General features: G+C 43.3%; 2 protein-coding genes across 5 annotated transcripts in view; one reads left to right on the top strand and one right to left on the bottom strand.

Annotated features, from left to right (window-relative positions):
- TRPM5 (transient receptor potential cation channel subfamily M member 5) overlaps positions 1 to 3019 on the bottom strand; it is an 86925-nt gene extending 83906 nt beyond the window's left edge. The window contains 3 exon segments of the mRNA XM_039535987.1: positions 2039 to 2460; positions 2559 to 2963; positions 2966 to 3019. Of these exon segments, the coding sequence (XP_039391921.1) occupies positions 2039 to 2460; positions 2559 to 2963; positions 2966 to 3019 (881 nt within the window).
- An 11662-nt stretch (positions 3020 to 14681) lies between these two features.
- The window catches only part of KCNQ1 (potassium voltage-gated channel subfamily Q member 1), a 552595-nt gene continuing 548768 nt past the window's right edge, over positions 14682 to 18508 (top strand). For all 4 annotated transcript variants that reach the window (XM_039537861.1, XM_039537860.1, XM_039537864.1 and 1 more), the window contains exon 1: positions 14682 to 15614. In XM_039537861.1, coding sequence (XP_039393795.1) covers positions 15220 to 15614 — 395 coding nt within the window. In that variant the 5' untranslated portion in view covers positions 14682 to 15219. The remainder of the gene's footprint in view (positions 15615 to 18508) is intronic.

Below are 18508 nucleotides of genomic sequence, written 5' to 3'. Positions count from 1 at the left end.
GCAGTAGCATGTGATAGTTCAGGATCAAGGCCCTAGTATGCTACTGTGTACACACTCAGACTATCCCTATCTCACAGATTTTATCATCTAAATATAAGATGAAGCAACAGGTGGGTAAAACACACAGGTCGGGGAGCACACGGGTAACAATGAGACTGTTATGATTAGTGTAATCGAGACAAGGTGGGTGAGGGAATATCTTTTACTGGACCCAGGGCCGGCTCCAGACCCCAGCGCGCCAAGCGTGCGCTTGGGGCGGCATTTTGCCAGCAGGGCGGCAGGCGGCTCCGGCGGACCTCCCGCAGGCATGCCTGCGGATGCTCCACCAGAGCCGGGGAACCAGCGGACCCTCCGCAGACACGTCTGCAAGAGGTCCCCCGGAGCCGTGGGACCGGCGACCGCCAGAGCGCGCCCCGCGGCGCGCCGCTCTGCTTGGGGCGGCGGAATTCCTAGAGCCGCCCCTGACTGGACCAACTTCTGTTGGTGAGAGAGACAAGGTTTTGAGCCACAGAGAGCTCTTCTTCAGTTCTGGGAAAGGTACTCTGATATTACCTTGTCCCTCTGATATCCTGGGACTGACATGGCTACAACTCCACAGCATAATGTAATAAGCCGCCTAATTATTCTCAATTGTTTATTTTTTCTCCCCACTTCAGTTACTAGAGTTTTTATGATTGACACTGGTAGAGAAAGAGAAGGCCTACTTTAATAACTTGTTTCCTGGTGGAAAAATGATACTGTATTTGACCAGATAGAATTAAGTTACTTTACTCTTTAATGGATGTTCATTGTTTTCCAAAGGACTGGCCATTTTGTAACATGCCAGCCTAGTAAACAGGCTCTTTATTGTCTCTCTGACCAATAATACATTAAAACAAACAAACAGGGACTGAAAAAATTGCACCTCTTTCTCTGTTCCATATAGTTTTAACTGTGAGGAAAAGAATCTTGTTCCCTTGTGCCCATAAGTAGTCCACACAATATGTGTGATAAGACCTACTGACACATCAGAGGTCCAGCCAAAGCACCAATTTCAGCTAGCTATTAGGTGCATGATTTAGCACTCAGTATGAACAGGGGCTTTCATGTTCAACTCCATGTCAGCTGGTTGTGCGTGGACCTTAGAGATAACTACAACCAGCTGACATGGAGTTGAACATGAGTCCCTGTATACAATGTGTGTTTAACATTGTATTAGTTACAATGATTCTTCATAGTTTGTTTTCTACCCGTTTGTCTATAGAGAGTCCTAAAAAGTCCTAAAAAGTGTAGAACACTTGCAGCTCCCATAGATATCTATGAGAAATGTACATGATGAGAACTATTAAAAGTCAAGCCCTTTCTGTGCCTCATTTTTCTCATCTGCATAATGGGGATAACAATACTGTCCTATCTCAAAGAACTGTTGTGAAGCTTACTTCATTCATATTTGTAAAGTGCTTTGAGTGACACTAATTCAAGTTGGACCTTAGAGTTATATTTTACATTTCTAGTTTTAGATACAAGAATGACACATTTATACAAATAGGATGACCAACCTCAGTGTATTATAAGCTTTGTAATAATACCTTACAAGAGACCTTTTGCATGAAGCATATTTCAGTTACATTATATTCATACTCATTAGCATATTTCATAAAATCAGATGGAGTTCAACGTCACACGGAGCATCAAGCCTCCCCGAGGAGCTGGCTTGGGAGACTCCTCCCCCTTGGGCTACTGCTAAACTGCCAGCCCCTCCTGCCTGGGGAGCCAGTCCCTCCTCCAGCTGGGCTCCAACCCAGTTAACCCTTTGAGGGCTCGGTTTGCTCATCCTGTCCCTGAGCTTTTGGCACTGGGCCCACCTGTGGCCCCTCTGCCCACAGTGTAATTACACCTCAGGTCCCGTTGGTCCCCGGGGCAGGTCGGTCAGCTCTGGAATTGGCTGTGCCTCTCGGGAGGGATTTATCCAATACTCCCTTCAGGGAAGCCTCTGTGTGACCCCCCCTTCTGTACTGATGTGGGCCTGTTCCCCTGGGATTCCATTCCATATCCCGACCTGCTGTCTACAAACTCGTCAGCCAGCAGCCCTGAGTGGCGCAGGTCCTTCGGCCTTTTATCCACCAGCCACATCCTCAGGTCAGGGGGACAGAGTTCATATAGTCGCTCCAGCCCCATCAGTTCAATCACATCCTCCTTGGTCTGGGCCCGGGCCCCGTTCACCCACTTGAGGGTGTATTCCGCCATCAGCGTGACCAGTTCCAAATAGGTCATCCCCTGGGTCTTCTGCACACTCCTGAACCTTTTCCTGTATGCCTCGGAGGTCTGCTCAAACTTGCGCAGCAGGGCTTGTTTCAACAGTTCATAGTCCCCTGCTTCCACCTCATCCATTTGGCTGAACATCTCTATGGCTTTGGGACCCAGTAAGGGGGTGAGATGCCGAAACCTTTCTGCAGGGTGAACCTGGTGCACACTGCAAGCCTTCTCAAAGGCAGTGAGGAAGGCATCTATATAATCCCCTTCCTTAAACTGAGGCAGGACTTTTATATTGGAGTTCCCTGCGGCCCACCCCCACTCACCATGGTAGGGGTCTCTCTGCTTCTCAGCTCCACCATCGCCAGTTCATGCTGCCTCTGTCTCTCACAGTCCTCCCGTTCCTGATGTTCCTTCTCATGGTCCTCCAGCTCTTTCAGTTTCAATTCCATTTCCAACTCCAACCATCACAGCTCCACCAATGGGGAACTCGGTCAGGAAGATTCCCTGCTGGTTGGGTAGGTGGATCCTGGGGCTGCTTGGCTTCTTTCAGCCCCTCCCGCATCCCTGGTTGGGTCAGTGGCTGGGATGATCCCTGGGGCTGCCTGGCTGTTCCCAGCCTCTCTCGCAGCCCCAGCTTGGTCAGGAATTGGCTCCTTAAAGCGATCATTCTCTTCCAGCCGAGCAATCAGCTGTGCCTTGGTAAATCTTTCAATGAGCAGCCATCTCTCTCTCTGCATAGCTCTACAATGTCCTTCTTAAGGAGATGGTTATAGGTCATCTCCATGCTGTTCCCAAGTGGTCACAGACTCACAGGCCTGTGCTCTCTCAGCTCCCCCAGCTCCCCATGATCCCTGGGAGGAACCCCTTCAGTATAACAGCCCTTCTCGGGGGTCCACTCTCACTCTGGGGTTAAGCCTTAGGCTCCTCCGCCTCCTGGAACTGCACCTCTCAGATCCTCCAGCATGTCTGTCTCTCGCTAATCCCACTTTGTTTTACTGCTCCCCAGTCACTTACTGCAGGATGCTCTGTTCACGGGGTGCAGTCTGATACCACCACTGACACCTGTTGTCATGGAGTCACCAAGTGTTGCTCTGGAACTACTCCATATGAAGCCAGCCAGGACTCTGGGGGAGCATGCCTCCTTTCTCTGAGCATAATGTCTCCAGGGCAAGAAGCTTACACAGCTTCAACCTTCCTGGGTCTGACTTCAGAGCATTCAGCATCCCCTTTTCACACCATGTGCTTCCCACAGCAAGTTTGCACAGGTGGGACTCCTGGGGAAGCCAGAGGGCCCTGCACCCCAACTCCACAGTCAGATGTGACTCTCACCCAGCATAAAATAGAAGGTTTATTCATTGACAGGACCACAGCGTAGAACAGAGCTTGCTATTACAGACATCAGTGACTTTCAGCCAAGTCCATCTTGGGAATCCTGGGCCAGATGCCCTGGATTCCCCCTCTTCCAGTCCCCCCATGCAGACTGCCAACCTCCAGCCACCTGACCTCCGACACCCCCCTTCATGCCCCTTCTCCTCTTTGTCTCCCTTCCCAGGCCAAAGGTGTCACCTGGTCGCACCCCCCTACTGGGTCTCAGGTTATGTAGGTGCAAATAGCTGGGCAGTCTCACTTGCCGTGAGGGGCTCAGCAAAATCACACACCCAAGTCCCACCACCTAAGTATTGGTGCAGTACACAGGGAAACTAATGTACACACAATATTAGTATAGGACAGTAAGACTCATATGCAACATAACAAGTTACTTACATAATATCATAATTTGCATGTATGTTATTGACTCAGAAGGTTTGAGGCAGAAAGAATTCCTAGAGTTGTGGTTTCAGGAAGACCTATTGGAAGTCATCAGGCGAGGGACTTAAGCAACCTCTCTTTTGTTGATGCACCTTTGTGCCAAAGCAATTTCTGAATTTGCTTCAGCCAGAAAGAGCAAACCTGTTCCTAGAAATATTGTAATATCCATCTGGCAGTCACAGATGCAGCCAGTATCCAATATCCAAGTGCAGAAGTTAAGTTGTTTGTGGAATTCCAACGTTTGGAAAGAGCAGCTAATTTCTTTGGAGCTCAGTCAGATACGCTGATTACAGTGTGGAGGAGAGAGAGAGAATGTGACCTATATAAAGAGAGTTTTGACAAATGTGTGATGCAATTAAATGATGTAATGATATGACCTCTCTTTAAAGAATGAGTCAGATGCTAATCTCAGATACCTCTGCATTTATACATACATGCGTATAGTGTCACACATAACACTGGTTTCAGAGTGGTAGCTGTGTTAGTCTGTATCCGCAAAAAGAACAGGAGTACTTGTGGCACCTTACAAACTAACATTTATTTGAGCATAAGCTTTTGTGGGCTAAAAATAAATTTGTTAGTCTCTAAGGCACCACAAAGTACTCCTCATTCTTTTTACACATGGCACTGTATGCAACATCAAGATACTGGCTGAGTCCTATACAGCTGAGTCTAGAATCTGGCCGAAGTGCATTAATGAAGAACACAGGTGTGTTGCAGGTCCTTTTGAGGTTTCTGGTTCCTCTTCTGGAAATATGTTCAGAGGCACCATTGTGAAAATTGCTGGATAGTTAAATAAACAAACCAAACCAAAGGGCAGGGGGGAAAACAGGCTGGCATTTGCCAAAACAGGCTTGAGACACAAATAGAGTGCTTAGCTCAGAGAATGGTTTCCTCTTGCCTAGTCAAGGCTGAGTGTCTCCCTTAGAGCTTAGGCCAGATTTTATAATACTTAACTATTCATCTTTTGTCCCACCAGCCCTTGCTTTAATCCCAAAGAAAAAAAAATTAACAAAACCTGATGCAACATAGGAGGTGCTCTTCTACTACAGGCATTTCCAGCTCCCTTATTCCTACACAAATGTACTCTCTGAGCAGGGCTCTTGGATAAAACAAGCTCCTCCTTTTAAATAGGCAAATATCTAGGGCTTATGTTCTTTTTTTAAAAATTAAATAGAAGCTCTCAGTCACACTGATAACAGCAACTAGTACTGGGCAAACAGTGTAGAAACCATTTGCGATCCTTTATTGAATATAACTCAGAAAGTCGCCTGGATAGTATTCACAGCCTTCTGTGTGGATTTTCCATAAACATTTGTACAAGTGAATTTTCATTTCCAAGAACAGACTTAGAAAGCAAGTGTATTTGCAGAGATGTTTGCAAGACTCACTTGATCAAAGGTTTGAACTGGAAGTGACTTGTTTAGTATATTCTCCTGTTGATAACTGTTTCAGTCATTCAGTCAGGGAACTGAAGCATTACTTAATATGTGAATGAGAGGACTAAGCAGACAGCAGAAATAGCAAATATTAAAATGCTTTTCATCATAAAAATGTAGGCCCCGATCTAACACAGCTTTTTGGCATATACTTAACTTGAAGCACATGAAGCCAGTGGGAATACTCATGTGCTTAAATGCTTTGTTGGGTCTGGGCATTAGGGCCTAAATCCTGGGCACTTTGTAAGCCCTAGAATTCCTGGGGGGGAACAGACTTGAGTGCATCCCCCCCAATATGTGTAAACCAGTGAAGAATCATAAAGAGTAAGAGCTGATCTCAAGGATGAAAAAGTGTATAAAGGTAGATGTGTGCGCCATATATTTAGGTAGGAAATGTTAGGGGGTGTGGGCATGAAGCTCTTAAAAATTGATAATCATAGTAGGTTAGTCTTCTGCTTGCTTATCCAAACAGCCTCCAAAGTCAGGTTTTATCGGCCATCTCTGGTATGTGCTAAATAATACATTCCTCTTTGTTTCCTGTAACATGACTACTTATCTCTACCAATCATAGTCCCAACCTCACCGCTATATCTGCAGACAAATTAACCCTTAGCAAAAATGGTATTTGCTCAAACCAATTTAAACCCTCTAAATTGTAAGTATTTTCTATCTCATTTTTCTTTAAATAAATTAACATAAGATCATATTAACAAACATTTAAAAGCTGTTCTATTCTTTTTGGACAATGTCTGTTTATGAGTCCGGTGAGCAGTTGATGTGGACTTCAAGTACTGACACATGCATGCTTGGCCTGCTGACACTTTGCTCAGTCATGTCAGGAACTTTCTAATACTGTTGTTAAACCTTTAAGCAGACACAAAAAGGTGATGTTTCACAATAGGCAGGTATATGTTATTTGCCTATCCACATTCTATTGTTGTATTTCCCCAGGGTTAAAGGCCAGCAGTGATAATATGCTCTAGAACTGTGGTCTACACTGGCCATTTCACCCTAGTATTTCCCAGTGTTGCTATCTATCACTGATTCTACTGAGAGCAATTCTAGATGACACAGTGGTTAAAATTTTGGACACTGGTGGTGCCTTGTCTCCACTAGCACTCCTACCAGTGGATCTGGACTGGTGGGAGTAGTTAGTAAAACAGTAACAGTTTAGATTAGGTCTAGCAGGGCTATTAAAAAGGAACTGATAGCACACTCTTGTGTTATGTATTGAGTGCACATGAATATGTTTCAGGTCAAGTAGCTACCTTGTATCTGTAACTGGGGTTGCTAGTCATAACATCCATGCTATAATGACTGCTGTAATGTGAGTCATTCTTTCCCTGACAATAATATGAGTAAGATAACAGTAGTGTGATGCGGCTGTCACTTAGAATAGACCAGGAAAGTCTAGTCACAATGAATTGACTAAAAGGTAAAAAGTGAACTGAGGTTTGCCCTGAGATTCCAGCCACCCGTGTAACTATGCTAAAACAAAACTTTAGTATACATGGACAAAGCCACTATTTTGCACCAATGCAGCCAAACACTTGATTCTGGGGTAAACTACACTGATGTAAATGACGGTTAATACTGGTTTCCCTGTCTAAACTTGGAGTTTGCATTGGTACAGCTACAGCAATAGCTGGCCAGCAATGGCTGGAATCATGGCAAATACCCGGTGAGTAGACAAGGCAGAAAGAAGCAGGAATTTCCTTAACCTGCTTCCTCAAGCATGTGTAACAAAATAAGGTCCCAGTCCAGCAAATACTTAAAGTTAAGCACACATGTAAGCATGCAAGTCATTCCATTGACTTCAGTTTTCAGGGAAGTCAGTGGAATGACTTTCATGCTTAAAGTAAAGCATATGCATAAGTTTCTGCAGGACCATAGCCTAAAATTCTGAAACAATAGCAGAGAGCCCAAATCCTAATATTCCAAGAACAGTAAAGTAAGTTATTGGGTTCTCGAATGGAATAGAATACATACCAATGAGGTCTGTTCTTAAATTGATAGGTGCAATAACAGCAATTATAAACGCATATAAAGGAGAGAAACATATAAGGCCTTGTCTATATTTAGGCTTAGCTCCAATTCAGCTATCAGAGGCTAGCAATGAGTGTAGCTGCACTGGTACAAATTTCATGGCTAGACAAAGGAAGTCATAGTATGCACAGGTAGCAGTTATCCCTGATTGAAACCAGAGTAAATTCAACTGGTATAAATTGAGGCTTTCTTTGTCATCTTCGGAGTGGTGATGATGCAGGCCTGCAGTGTGTAGGAGGGGATCATGATGTGTAGGAGATGATCATGGTGGTCCCTTCTGACATTAAAGTCTATGAGTCTGAGCTGCACCAGCTGTTTGTTGAATACCAAGTAAAAGCAGGGCCTCTGTGCTAAACTGACCCAAAAAAAAAAAAAAGGAAGAAGAAAAAGAAAACTAATACCTCAACTCCTCTTCATTATCAAAATAAGGCCTTCTCTGCACTTAAAAGGTTTGCTGGTAGAGCTATACCAGCAACATCCACACCCCCTCCCAGGAAACACAGCAAAAGCTTCTTTTTTCCCCCGCTTTCTGTTTGTAGGTTAAACTAGCTCCCTGAACGGAATAATCTGTGTCAGCAAAATGATTTTTATTAATTATTAATTATTATTATTAGCCAATATAACTGTGTCTACTCTGGGGCTTTGCCGGCAGAGCTGTGAGTTAGGGGTGTGATTTCCACTCCCTCCCCCCCACCCCATTCCTAACTGCCATAGCTATGCTGGTAAAACTTTCTAGGCCTTAGTTAAAATAGTTCACCCTGATATTGAATAATTAAAAGAAAATTTATTCTAATAATTGTATTTACGATGCACTCCACTGCTGAGATCCTCAAGTGCTGCACAGTTTAAAATACAGTGAAGACTGGGATAAATTCTAAATCACTTAGCGGATCTGGACACTCAGTCCTCATTAGTTTTAATGGGATTTGGGTGACCCAATATTGTTGGTAGCTTTAAAAATCTCAGCTTTTGATTCTAGTAGTGTGGTATGAGGGCAGATTTTGACTTATTAACAATTTTAAACGGTGTCTAATTCATTCACATGTGCACTGAAAACTCCAAACAGCAGCCTGTATACACTTTTGCCCACCCTAAGCATTTAAAAATGAGTCAACTCCTCGAAAATCATGATACTGACTTAAAATTAATGAGATTTAAAAACAGTAAATAAATTTAGGGTTCTTTTTATTTGGTTTTTAATCCTTTAGAGTCTTGTCTCAAGCTTTACTTTGCAACTATGAGGGCTAGAAACTTTTTTTTTCTTGTTTAAGTGAAAGCTGAGATTCTCATGTAATTACATGCCTCCAGGTGTTGGGGCACTAAGAAAAACAGTGAATATTGTGAGTTTGAAAAACTGTGCATATGTTAATGTATGAAAGTATCTGAAACATTCTGTATTTCACCATGGTGAACCATAGTTCACTAAGGACAATACTGCTCAGTTCCTTATTGAGTCTCAGTTACCTATTTCTTTGGTTGGCTTTTTAAACTGACTTCTTACAGAATGATTAACCCGGGCTACAGTGAGTGGAATTCAGGTAGGCACTAGTACTGATTTTAAGCGAGGAGTTGTTGTTGTTGTTAAAACATATTTTGCTGTTTCTCCATGGAAAGTTTTGTTTACATCAAAAACTTCTCTCCCCACCCCCATCTCCACAGCTGCACAGAAGTTTTCATTAAACAGGAAGTAGCACCAAAAAAAAAAAAAAGAGAGAAGAAAACGGAAAAAACCCTTAGCAGCAACAGTTAGAATGCAGATATCAAAGTCAAACGTAGTTATATGGAAAAACTATCTGACACGGAAGTCTATAATTGCCAGGGTAAGTGTTTTGGTTTTCAGGACACACAGAGCAACCATACGCTTTCAAACTGCACAACTCTTATGTTAGATATAGGGAACAAACTGCACAAAGAAAGTGTGTCCCTCTTTTGAAACTCACTGCACCAACTCTGCCTTATAATTGTTCAGTAATGGTGAAAGATGTGACTCTGCATTTTTATGCTGTATAATAAGTATAATATATACAATTCAAAAGATCAGAAAGACCTTAAAAATACATCTCACATCCAACTATATATATGGGTGATGAATATAAAAACAGCCCCAAGGTGGGACAAAAATTCACGATCTACCATAGATTCAGTGTGTGATTTTTTAAGAGTGCTGAATGATGGACTCACTCTACTCCTATCAACGTCAATTGGCTGGGAATTTTCCCATAGATTTTAATGGGAGCAGAATTAGGCCAATGCTGATTACCTTTTAAAATCCAATTCCAAATGTACCATCTTGCTCCAGATGCAAATGTATAATATGGTACCTTGTTGTAATCAGTTAACAATATCATATCTTATTAACCTTTCCTTTTTGATGCTTAAATATTTACTATGTCCTTCATAGATTGTAAATTGCAATTACTACTGAGCAGCAGTGACAATGTTGACTGTATTACAGTTCCTCCTTAATTTTTAATTCCCCGTATCCTCCTTATCCAAAGCATTTCACTACTGCCTTCAGTATCGAAGCATTGCTGCCTGACTTGGTACACATTTTTGACACTCTTCCCCCTCTTCTTTCTATTCCTAGTTCTTTTATCTATACAGTGTTCCTCGGAGTTTTTGTTTTCTTCTGTTTTAAATTATTTTTTTCTTTTGTAAAATAGAATCAAAATACAAAAAGTGTCTATATAAATTAATTGGGAGACAAGAATAACTTGTAATGAAGAGAAACTGGAATTGGTGCATACATATTATGTAATTGTTTATATTTGAAGATGTTGCATGCTGTACATAACATACCAGGTACTTAATGACTCTTCTGCCTTGTAATTAAAGTAATTATTCCCTGGATTCAGGTGTTAAGAACTCAATTTTGACATTACATTTGAGAGAATCATCCCACTAGCTTTCAGTTATGCCACTATGTCATACTCTCCATCATTTAGTATCACTTTTAATTCTTCTTATTTGTTCACCTTCCTGTATTTGTTTAGAGATACTTAAGGACAAATATATTCCTCTTATTTTTTTAACTTTTAATTTTTTTCTTTTACTTCCTTAACAGGATGACTACATCTTCTGTCTTGTTTTTTATGCTGGAAGTAATTTATGTGAGTTATGTAAACGTTTCCTCTGTCTCCAAGTCTAAAACCTGTCTCAGAATTCCTACCATCTCTTTCGTCATCATCTCATGTTTTAAGTAAGAAAATATAAAACCATGTCACAGTATCCTTAAAACAATTACTCAGATTTCAAAGAGCATCCTAATCAAATTTAAAGTTTACCATTCAGGTATCTTTGTTGTCCCTTATTTTTCTTGATTTTTCAATCTTCTTGTCTGTCTGTGTCTCCAGAGAGAGGTTACTGTATAGTCCAGAAAAGTATGCCTTGCTTTTATAGAAATATTCTATTTTATTTAAAAAACAAATAGACTAACTTTTTTTCCATATCAAAACTTTATTAATATTATCATCATAGGGCCTAGGAGCCCTAGTCAAGGACCAGAACCCCAATGTGGTAGGCCTCAACCAATGGAGGGTAGTAATTGAATGTTTTCATTTTTCACACTGGGCTTAAGTAACCCCATAACAAAAGAGATTGGCAATATACAAAAAGTTAGTTTGGGCGTACCCTACTCATACGGGTAATTGCTCATCTCACGTAAATAAAGGTGGGGGACCTTTGCAATCTTGCCCAGAGAGTCACACGGATGGTCTTACTGGCTGCCAAACACATCACAATCAGACGTTACTAAAATCCCTGCCAATTCTGAGCCCAGGAAGTTGGTACTGGAGGCCAGAGACAAGGCATCATTCCATTTCTACTGAAATCCAAAACTTTCCTCTTTGCATTATCAGCACTGTCGTTGGCTAATCGAAAAACCAAATGATCATTTTTACTAGATTAGACACACAAACCTTGTTATTAAGTCATACAATCAGTTATAATAAGGGGCAGATTTTTCATGGCCCTTGTAAAGGTGCAGTGTCTGGAGAGGTATTCTCTTCCTTCTTACATCCTATGCACAAGGACCAGACACAATTACAGTCTGTGCACTTGGGGGAGCACAAGGTCTATTTTCTCCTAGCAAAACCCAGGGCACAAGGTACCCAGACATTCCAAACCCGTGGGGAAAAAATGCAGAAATTGGGCTTGTTTTTTGCTTAATGGGCTTGTGAGTTGCTTGTTGGCTAGTTTTTGGCTTGTAGCTTGTTGGGCTTGCAGCTTGCTGCTGCCTTTTTTTTTTTTTATCAGCTCCTGGCAAGCAGGGGGAAGAGAGTCAGAGGTGCACAAGAGGATCCTCACAGTCCCAGATTGCATGCAGTCTGGATCTAGTCACATAGAGTGTTGGGGTTCTTAGGGACTGGTTTGTTTTGGCCTTGTTTTGAAATGGGATTAGCTTGATTTTTGATTTATTGTGAACATCAGGGTGCTTTTTTACCCCGTGAAAGTTGGCAACTGTGAAGGTACCACAAAGGGGACAGTGAGGAGGCACAGCCATGACCTCCAACACCCATGTACTGGTCAGTGGAGCTGGCTGGGTATAGAAAGGGTGGTATGCTACCCCACAGTGCAGCATGTGGATTCTCCCTACATGGCACAGAAAGCTCTTGACAGATAGTGACTTCATACCACTCCCAACCTGGGTCAGTGCCAATTAGGCACAATCTGGCTGTCTGTAGATTAGATGAAAGGCAGACCTCCCTTCTTCTGGCATGCTGTTTTGCTAAGGTGACTTTCTAATCATGTTTGGTTTTTTCATAAAACACAATCACTGCCATCTTATTTTTCAAACAGATGTATTTAGTCTTTATTGTTTGTAAGACCAATATTTTGCTTTTCTTCATTTAATAGACAACGGGGCCAAATCATACAATCATGTTCATTTACACTTCCTGAGGATCTGGCCCAGTCACCCTCCATAGCTCTCTCTGGTTTGAATGGAGCTGCAATTAGTAAAGCTGTTTTTTTGTTTAACTTTATGTAGCCCCTTAACTTACCACAACATTTTTTTGTTTAAGCACAAGTATCTCCCATGAACTCTGCGCTATGCTATGCATGAACTCAGCACAGCTAGTTCTACTCTATTCTGGGCTAGAAGGAAAAAAACAGCTCTCCAGACCAAAGATTATCTCCCCTTTAGGTCTGGGAATAGAAATTGTTAGCTAATTGCTGCAGCATAGGCTCTTGTAACTGTGGCGTGAAACAATTTGTCATAGTAAAGTAAGCCATTGCTTAAAACAGTAAACAGAAAAAGTAGGCCAAGCCCTCATATAACCTAATAGTAATGGCCAAACACATATAGCAGGGAGCCTCCACAAAAGCAAACATATTTTAAAGGTGGTGACAAGAGGATCAACTATGGTCCGAGGGCTGAAGGGCAAAACTTATTGCTCTCTAGTTCAACCACCTATTCACCATTAATTTGTATCATGGTAGCACCCAGAAATCACAATGAAAAACTAGGGCCCCATTGTGAAAAGCGCTGTTACAGAGAAATAACAAGGAAGACAATCCCTGCACCAGTAACCTCACAATTAGAGCTGGGTGGAGAAAGGTAATTCCATTTCACAGAGGATTTCAATATTTCAAAATATGGTTTCATTCTGCTTTGGAATGAAAATCAAAATGTTTTAATTACTGTGGGAAAGCAAATGGGCCTGTCTCTGGGGCAGTCTGAATGGTGGGCTGCCTGGGAGCCACTGACCCTGCACCCCCTGGGATCTCTTGAGTCTGGCATGCTGAAGAGCTGACAGCCTGGGAACTTGAGGGCTGGTGTTCCCAGAGCTTCCACAGTCTCAGCTTCCATCAGCCTGCCAGGTTGGGCTGCCAAAGAGTTGAGACCCAAGTGGGAAAACGGGCAGGAACCCTGTCTCCACAAACCATTTTGATTTTGACCAGTCAGCATTTTCCAATGGAATAACCTTCTGGGGGAGAATTTCTGACAAATCCTACTCCTAATCTGCATGTCAGATAGGATCCAAGCAGTGGAGGAAATAGACAAATGGACTGTGTAGGGCGGAGCGGTGAGATAACAATAAAAAAAGAACAGTTTAGCACCACAGTCTAAGACAAATTATTATTTACACCTGGAGATCTAATAGAGGACATTGTGTTTGTAGACACAGCCCTGCACCAGCATCACCAACATATGAACACAGCCCTGCACAGGGATCGTTCCTCAGAAAGCAACTTCTGAGGTAAAGCCCCTCACCTGCTCTTATGTTCACCTTGGAGAAAATTATTACAGGCTTGAAAGGATACAGCTGCTTTCTCCCCTGGTGGCTGGCCAGTGAGCTATGATACTGTCCTTTTTTTTTTTTTTTTAAATCCAACCACCTCTGTGCACATATCTATTCAAGTGACATCATCATAGGATCTAATCACATCTGTCATGCCATCAGGGGCTCATTCACCTGCACATCTACCAGTGTTATATATGCCATCATGTGCCAGCAATGGCCTTCTGCCATGTACATTGGCCAAACCGGACAGTCTCTATGCAAAAGAATAAATGGACACAAATCTGACATCAGGAATCATAACATTCAAAAACCAGTAGGAGAACGCTTCAGCCTCTCTGGTCACTTAGTAACAGACTTAAAGGTGGCAATCTTGCAACAGAAAAGCTTCAAAAACAGACTCCAAGGATAAACTGCTGAACTTGAATTAATATGCAAACTAGATACCATCAATTTAGGCTTGAGTAGAGACTGGGAATGGCTGAGCCATTATACACATTGACTCTATTTCCCCATGTTAAGTATCCTCACACCTTCTTGTCAAACTGCCCGAAATGGGTCATCTTGACTATCACTACAAAAGTTTTTTTTCTCCTGCTAAGTGCTCATCTTAATTAATTAGCCTCTTAGAGTGGGTAGGGCAACTCCCACCTTTTCATGTTCTCTGTAGGTGTAGAGATATCTCCTCACTATATGTTCCATTTTACGCATCCCATGAAGTGGGCTGTAGCCCACAAAAGCTTATGCTCAAATAAATGTGCCAGTCTGTAAGGTGCCACAAGTACTCTTGTTCTTTTAACCAAAAGAGTGGCTCTTTCCTTTCCCTTACCAGGGTTGGTGTATGGCTCATCCGTCACACAGAGATAATCAGATCCCCATCACCTGGTGCAACCCCAAGGCAGCACTCAGGCCCCAGCTCCGCTGCCACCGGCAGGCAGGCGGGCGGGCAATGCTGCGAGCTGTGGGGCATTGCCTGACCTGCCCCGGCCCCTGGAGCGGGCAGTGCCCATGGCGGGCTTTCTGCTTTACACTCCGGCTCCAAGCAGGGGGCCGGGCACCCTCCCCCCGAGCGCGCCTGGCGCGGGCTTGGACGAGCGAGTAGTTCGTGCCAACTGCCCGGGGAATACCCGGGGGCCAGGCAGCTCCCGCGGTCACCCGGGCTCGGAGCCTCCCCTGGGTAGCAGCCGGGCAGGGAGGCGGAGACCTCGTACCTTTCCCGGCGGGGGCCGTCCCCCGGGGTGGGCCGGGCTAGGAGCGCTCCGGGAGCGGCGGAGGGAGGGAGGGTGTGGGAGAGACTCCCCAGCAGTGCCTGGTTTCCCTCCCGCCTTCCTTCCCCGGGGCAGCGCCGGGGCTGCTTCCCTGCCTCCCGCCCCTGCGGTGGCTGCCCCTTTCCCTCCTTCAGCGCGCACACTCCTCCTCCTCCTCCTTCCCCCCACGCCCCTCCGGCCATGACCTCCTCCCCCAAGCCCGAGAGGCGACGCTGGAGCTTGGGACGGCTGCCTGGGTCCCGGAAAGGGAGCATGACTCCCAGCAAGAAGCCCTCCGCCCTGGAGCTGGCTGAAAACACCCCCAATGCCCACTACGCCCCTATGCCCCCCGCCCAGGAGCAGATGCAGCAGGGCTCCAGCCAGCCGGCGGATCCGGATCGGGGCGAGCCGCAGTACAAGAGAGAGATGGTGGTGGTGAACACGGACTGCCCCCGGCCACACATCAACTTGGACCCTCGGGTCTCCATCTACAGCATCCGCAGACCGCTGCTGAGCAGGACCAACATCCAAGGCAGGGTCTATAACTTCCTAGAGAGACCCACCGGCTGGAAGTGCTTCGTGTATCACTTCACTGTGTGAGTAGTAAACTTTGCTTCCCCCTGGGGGCCGCTGGAGTCTCCGCTGCTGGCAGTGCCATGGTGGGGCTATCAGCCACCACTCGTGTAGCCCGCCCTCTGCCCTCCAATGTCCTTCTTCCCTGATGTCCTGACAGCTGCTTGGGGTCAAATGCTGCAGCCGTAAGGCACTACTCTGGCAGGAGGGGGAGCAGGGGGTTGCATGCGTCCTAGGCTTTGACACTGCAATTACAGTCAGTTGTTGAAGGATCTGACTTATTCTTGGAAAGGACAAACTGCACTGAGCTAAGGTGCCTTTCAGACTCCAGGCAGAGTGATTTACAAAGCAATCTGTGGGAAATTTCACATCCCGAGTTGTGGTGTTAGTTAATAGTGTGTTGTTGCTCTCCCTCTGTCAGAGCAAAAATTTACTTTGCTGGGTCAGTTGTATGTGCACCCATGTAGGTCTTTTGCAGATTCTAAACTGCTCTCATTTTAGGTTTCACAAACAAAATCTACCTAGCCAAGTAAATGTAAATCTTCTAATCTAGTCTGGCATGTATCTATTTTTAATGAATGTGTTTGACCTATGTGTGTTCCATTCATTCATTACTGTTCTTGGTGAGCAAGGCATGAAGTGTTGAGAACTCCTCATTCCAGCCATGTTACCAGAGCAAATAAATTTTGTTTTTCAGAGGGCAGTTTAATCTAACTGTCTGTTAATGCTTGTTTGAACAATTATTCTGGGCCTGATTCTGTTACCCTTTCTTACACTGCATAGTGCCTCACTTTGCAAGTAGTCCCACTGAAATCAGTGGGACTGTTAATTAATTAATTGACTCATGGCCCGCAGGGGGAGGAGGAGGAAAATGTTAGTGTAGGTAAGGGCATCAGAATCTGGTTCAAAGTGAGTAAGGGTAGTAGAATTAGGCCCTCAGTACCTTTTAAATGTTGCATCAAACATCTTTTTAATGACTGAAATGAGCAGTAACGACACCTGTATTGAAAGTCTAGCTTATTAGCCCACCTCCTCGCTTTACCTGGCTTTTACCTCTTTCCCTAGAACCTACATATTGGTAGGAGGTTTACTGAATTTCTTTAATTATGAAGTATTGCAACACTTGACTACCGTTTTTTGGTAGGCATAATAAGCATTGAACATCAAACTTTTGCCCATATGTATCGCATTCCAGATTGTGTATGAGGAAACCAAAGCAGCCCTATAGATGTGTCAGAGCGGGCTTTTATTAAAAAAAATAATAATCCAAGAACCTGAAGACATCTTACATGTTTACTAGAATAAGAACATAGCAACAGGTGCCTTTCATAACAGGGCATTCCCTTACAGTTGACATAAATTATTTGTTTCTTCTTGTTGGTATAGAAAGAGATAAAGTAGGTTCCATCTTAAATGGTTCATTCTTTGATGCAAATAAGGATACTTTAAATAATTCTTAATTATTCAGTTACAGTATATTATTTCTTTCACCATCCCCTTCACATTAGGCAACTCCATTATTCTGCTGCTGTAGCTCCACTGCAGAAAGATAGATGATGGTTATGTTGTAGTGGCAACTGTAGCTTTACCAGGTCTGATTCTATTGTGGAGACAGTCCTTCACTACATTCCTTCAAGCTTATAATGGTGCCAATACTTCTGGTGATTGTAGTCAAGAGAGAAGATGAGTTCTGGAGTATGCTAGAGCTTCTGTGCTGTTAGCTGTGTTCAGGTGCTGAATTATGTACAATGTCTATAGTGTCCTTTCACATGGGGCAACGTGCCAGTCCTGAACCAACACAGTGGCGGATCAGTGCTGTTGTTCATCAGCAGCTTACAAATGTATGCATGAAAAATTAATGCTTTTTAATCTCGATGTTATAAAGGGTTTACATAGCCTTTGAGCAATTTGTAATATTACTTCCAGGTAATAAGATCCAGGAGAAATGTTATGGATGTCTTGGATCAGTTTATTTAGGTAAAAAATGATCCAGTGGCTGAAGGCAAAATTGATGTTAATGTGTCATAAAATCACTTTTGAAAGCTGCATAATACAGAGGTTTCTCTGTCTGATCAGGCCGGTTCTATTTGAACTGGCATCTTTGGTGTTTTAAGGGCCCAGTCCTAGGAACAGGACCCAAGTCAGTTCTGGTGACTTTAAAAAAAAATTCTGATGATCAAAGTAATTATTTGAAATAAAGAATAAGGTTATAAATAGTATTATACAGTAAATACAGAATCTTTCATCTGTAGAAATAAGTGCTGTATGTGCCCAAAATTGAGGTACCCAAAATAACTTTTGAAAATCTTCGCTAATATCTTCTAAAATTATTAGGAGTTTTAACCTTAATGCTGGGTGTAGCAAAGATACACGTGAAGAGCAGAAGTCATGGCCAAGTGTGTCCTCAATAGAAAACATGCCAGTGACATTCATGCTCCTATTTTATGGGCATGCCCATTTTCAGAGTGTAAACCTACATCCACGGGTTTAAATAGGGCAGTAGTTGTGCCACATCAGTTCTCTCCTCAGTGAAAAATAGAACAATTCTGTTGCCCCTTTTTTTTTTTTTTTAAGTTGGGGAGAGAACAATGTGACACTTTTGGAGTTATACAACTGAAGAAAGAAATGAAGATAGTTTCTGTGCTTCCTTAATTTAAACCTTATGGCCAGATCCTCAGTAGGAATAGATTGGTATAACTCCATTGACTTTAATGGAGCTATGCTGATATATGCTAGCTGAGGATCTGGCCCTAATTTTTCAAATAGAATTTTTCAGGTATGCTAGTAGGTAGTATGGGCTGGTCTTGTTTGCTGGGTTAGTTTTTGAGGGGTGGGACAGATAAATTAAGATCCTGTAATTCTGTTTTAGGAATGGAATTACAGGGTGCACAGAAAACTTTTAATTTTTTTTTGAAAG

Source organism: Mauremys reevesii, linkage group 4 (assembly GCF_016161935.1).
Source record: "Mauremys reevesii isolate NIE-2019 linkage group 4, ASM1616193v1, whole genome shotgun sequence".
Lineage (NCBI taxonomy): Eukaryota > Metazoa > Chordata > Testudines > Geoemydidae > Mauremys > Mauremys reevesii.
Note: the sequence above shows the minus strand (reverse complement) of the source record. Positions and strands in the feature narration are given on the sequence as shown.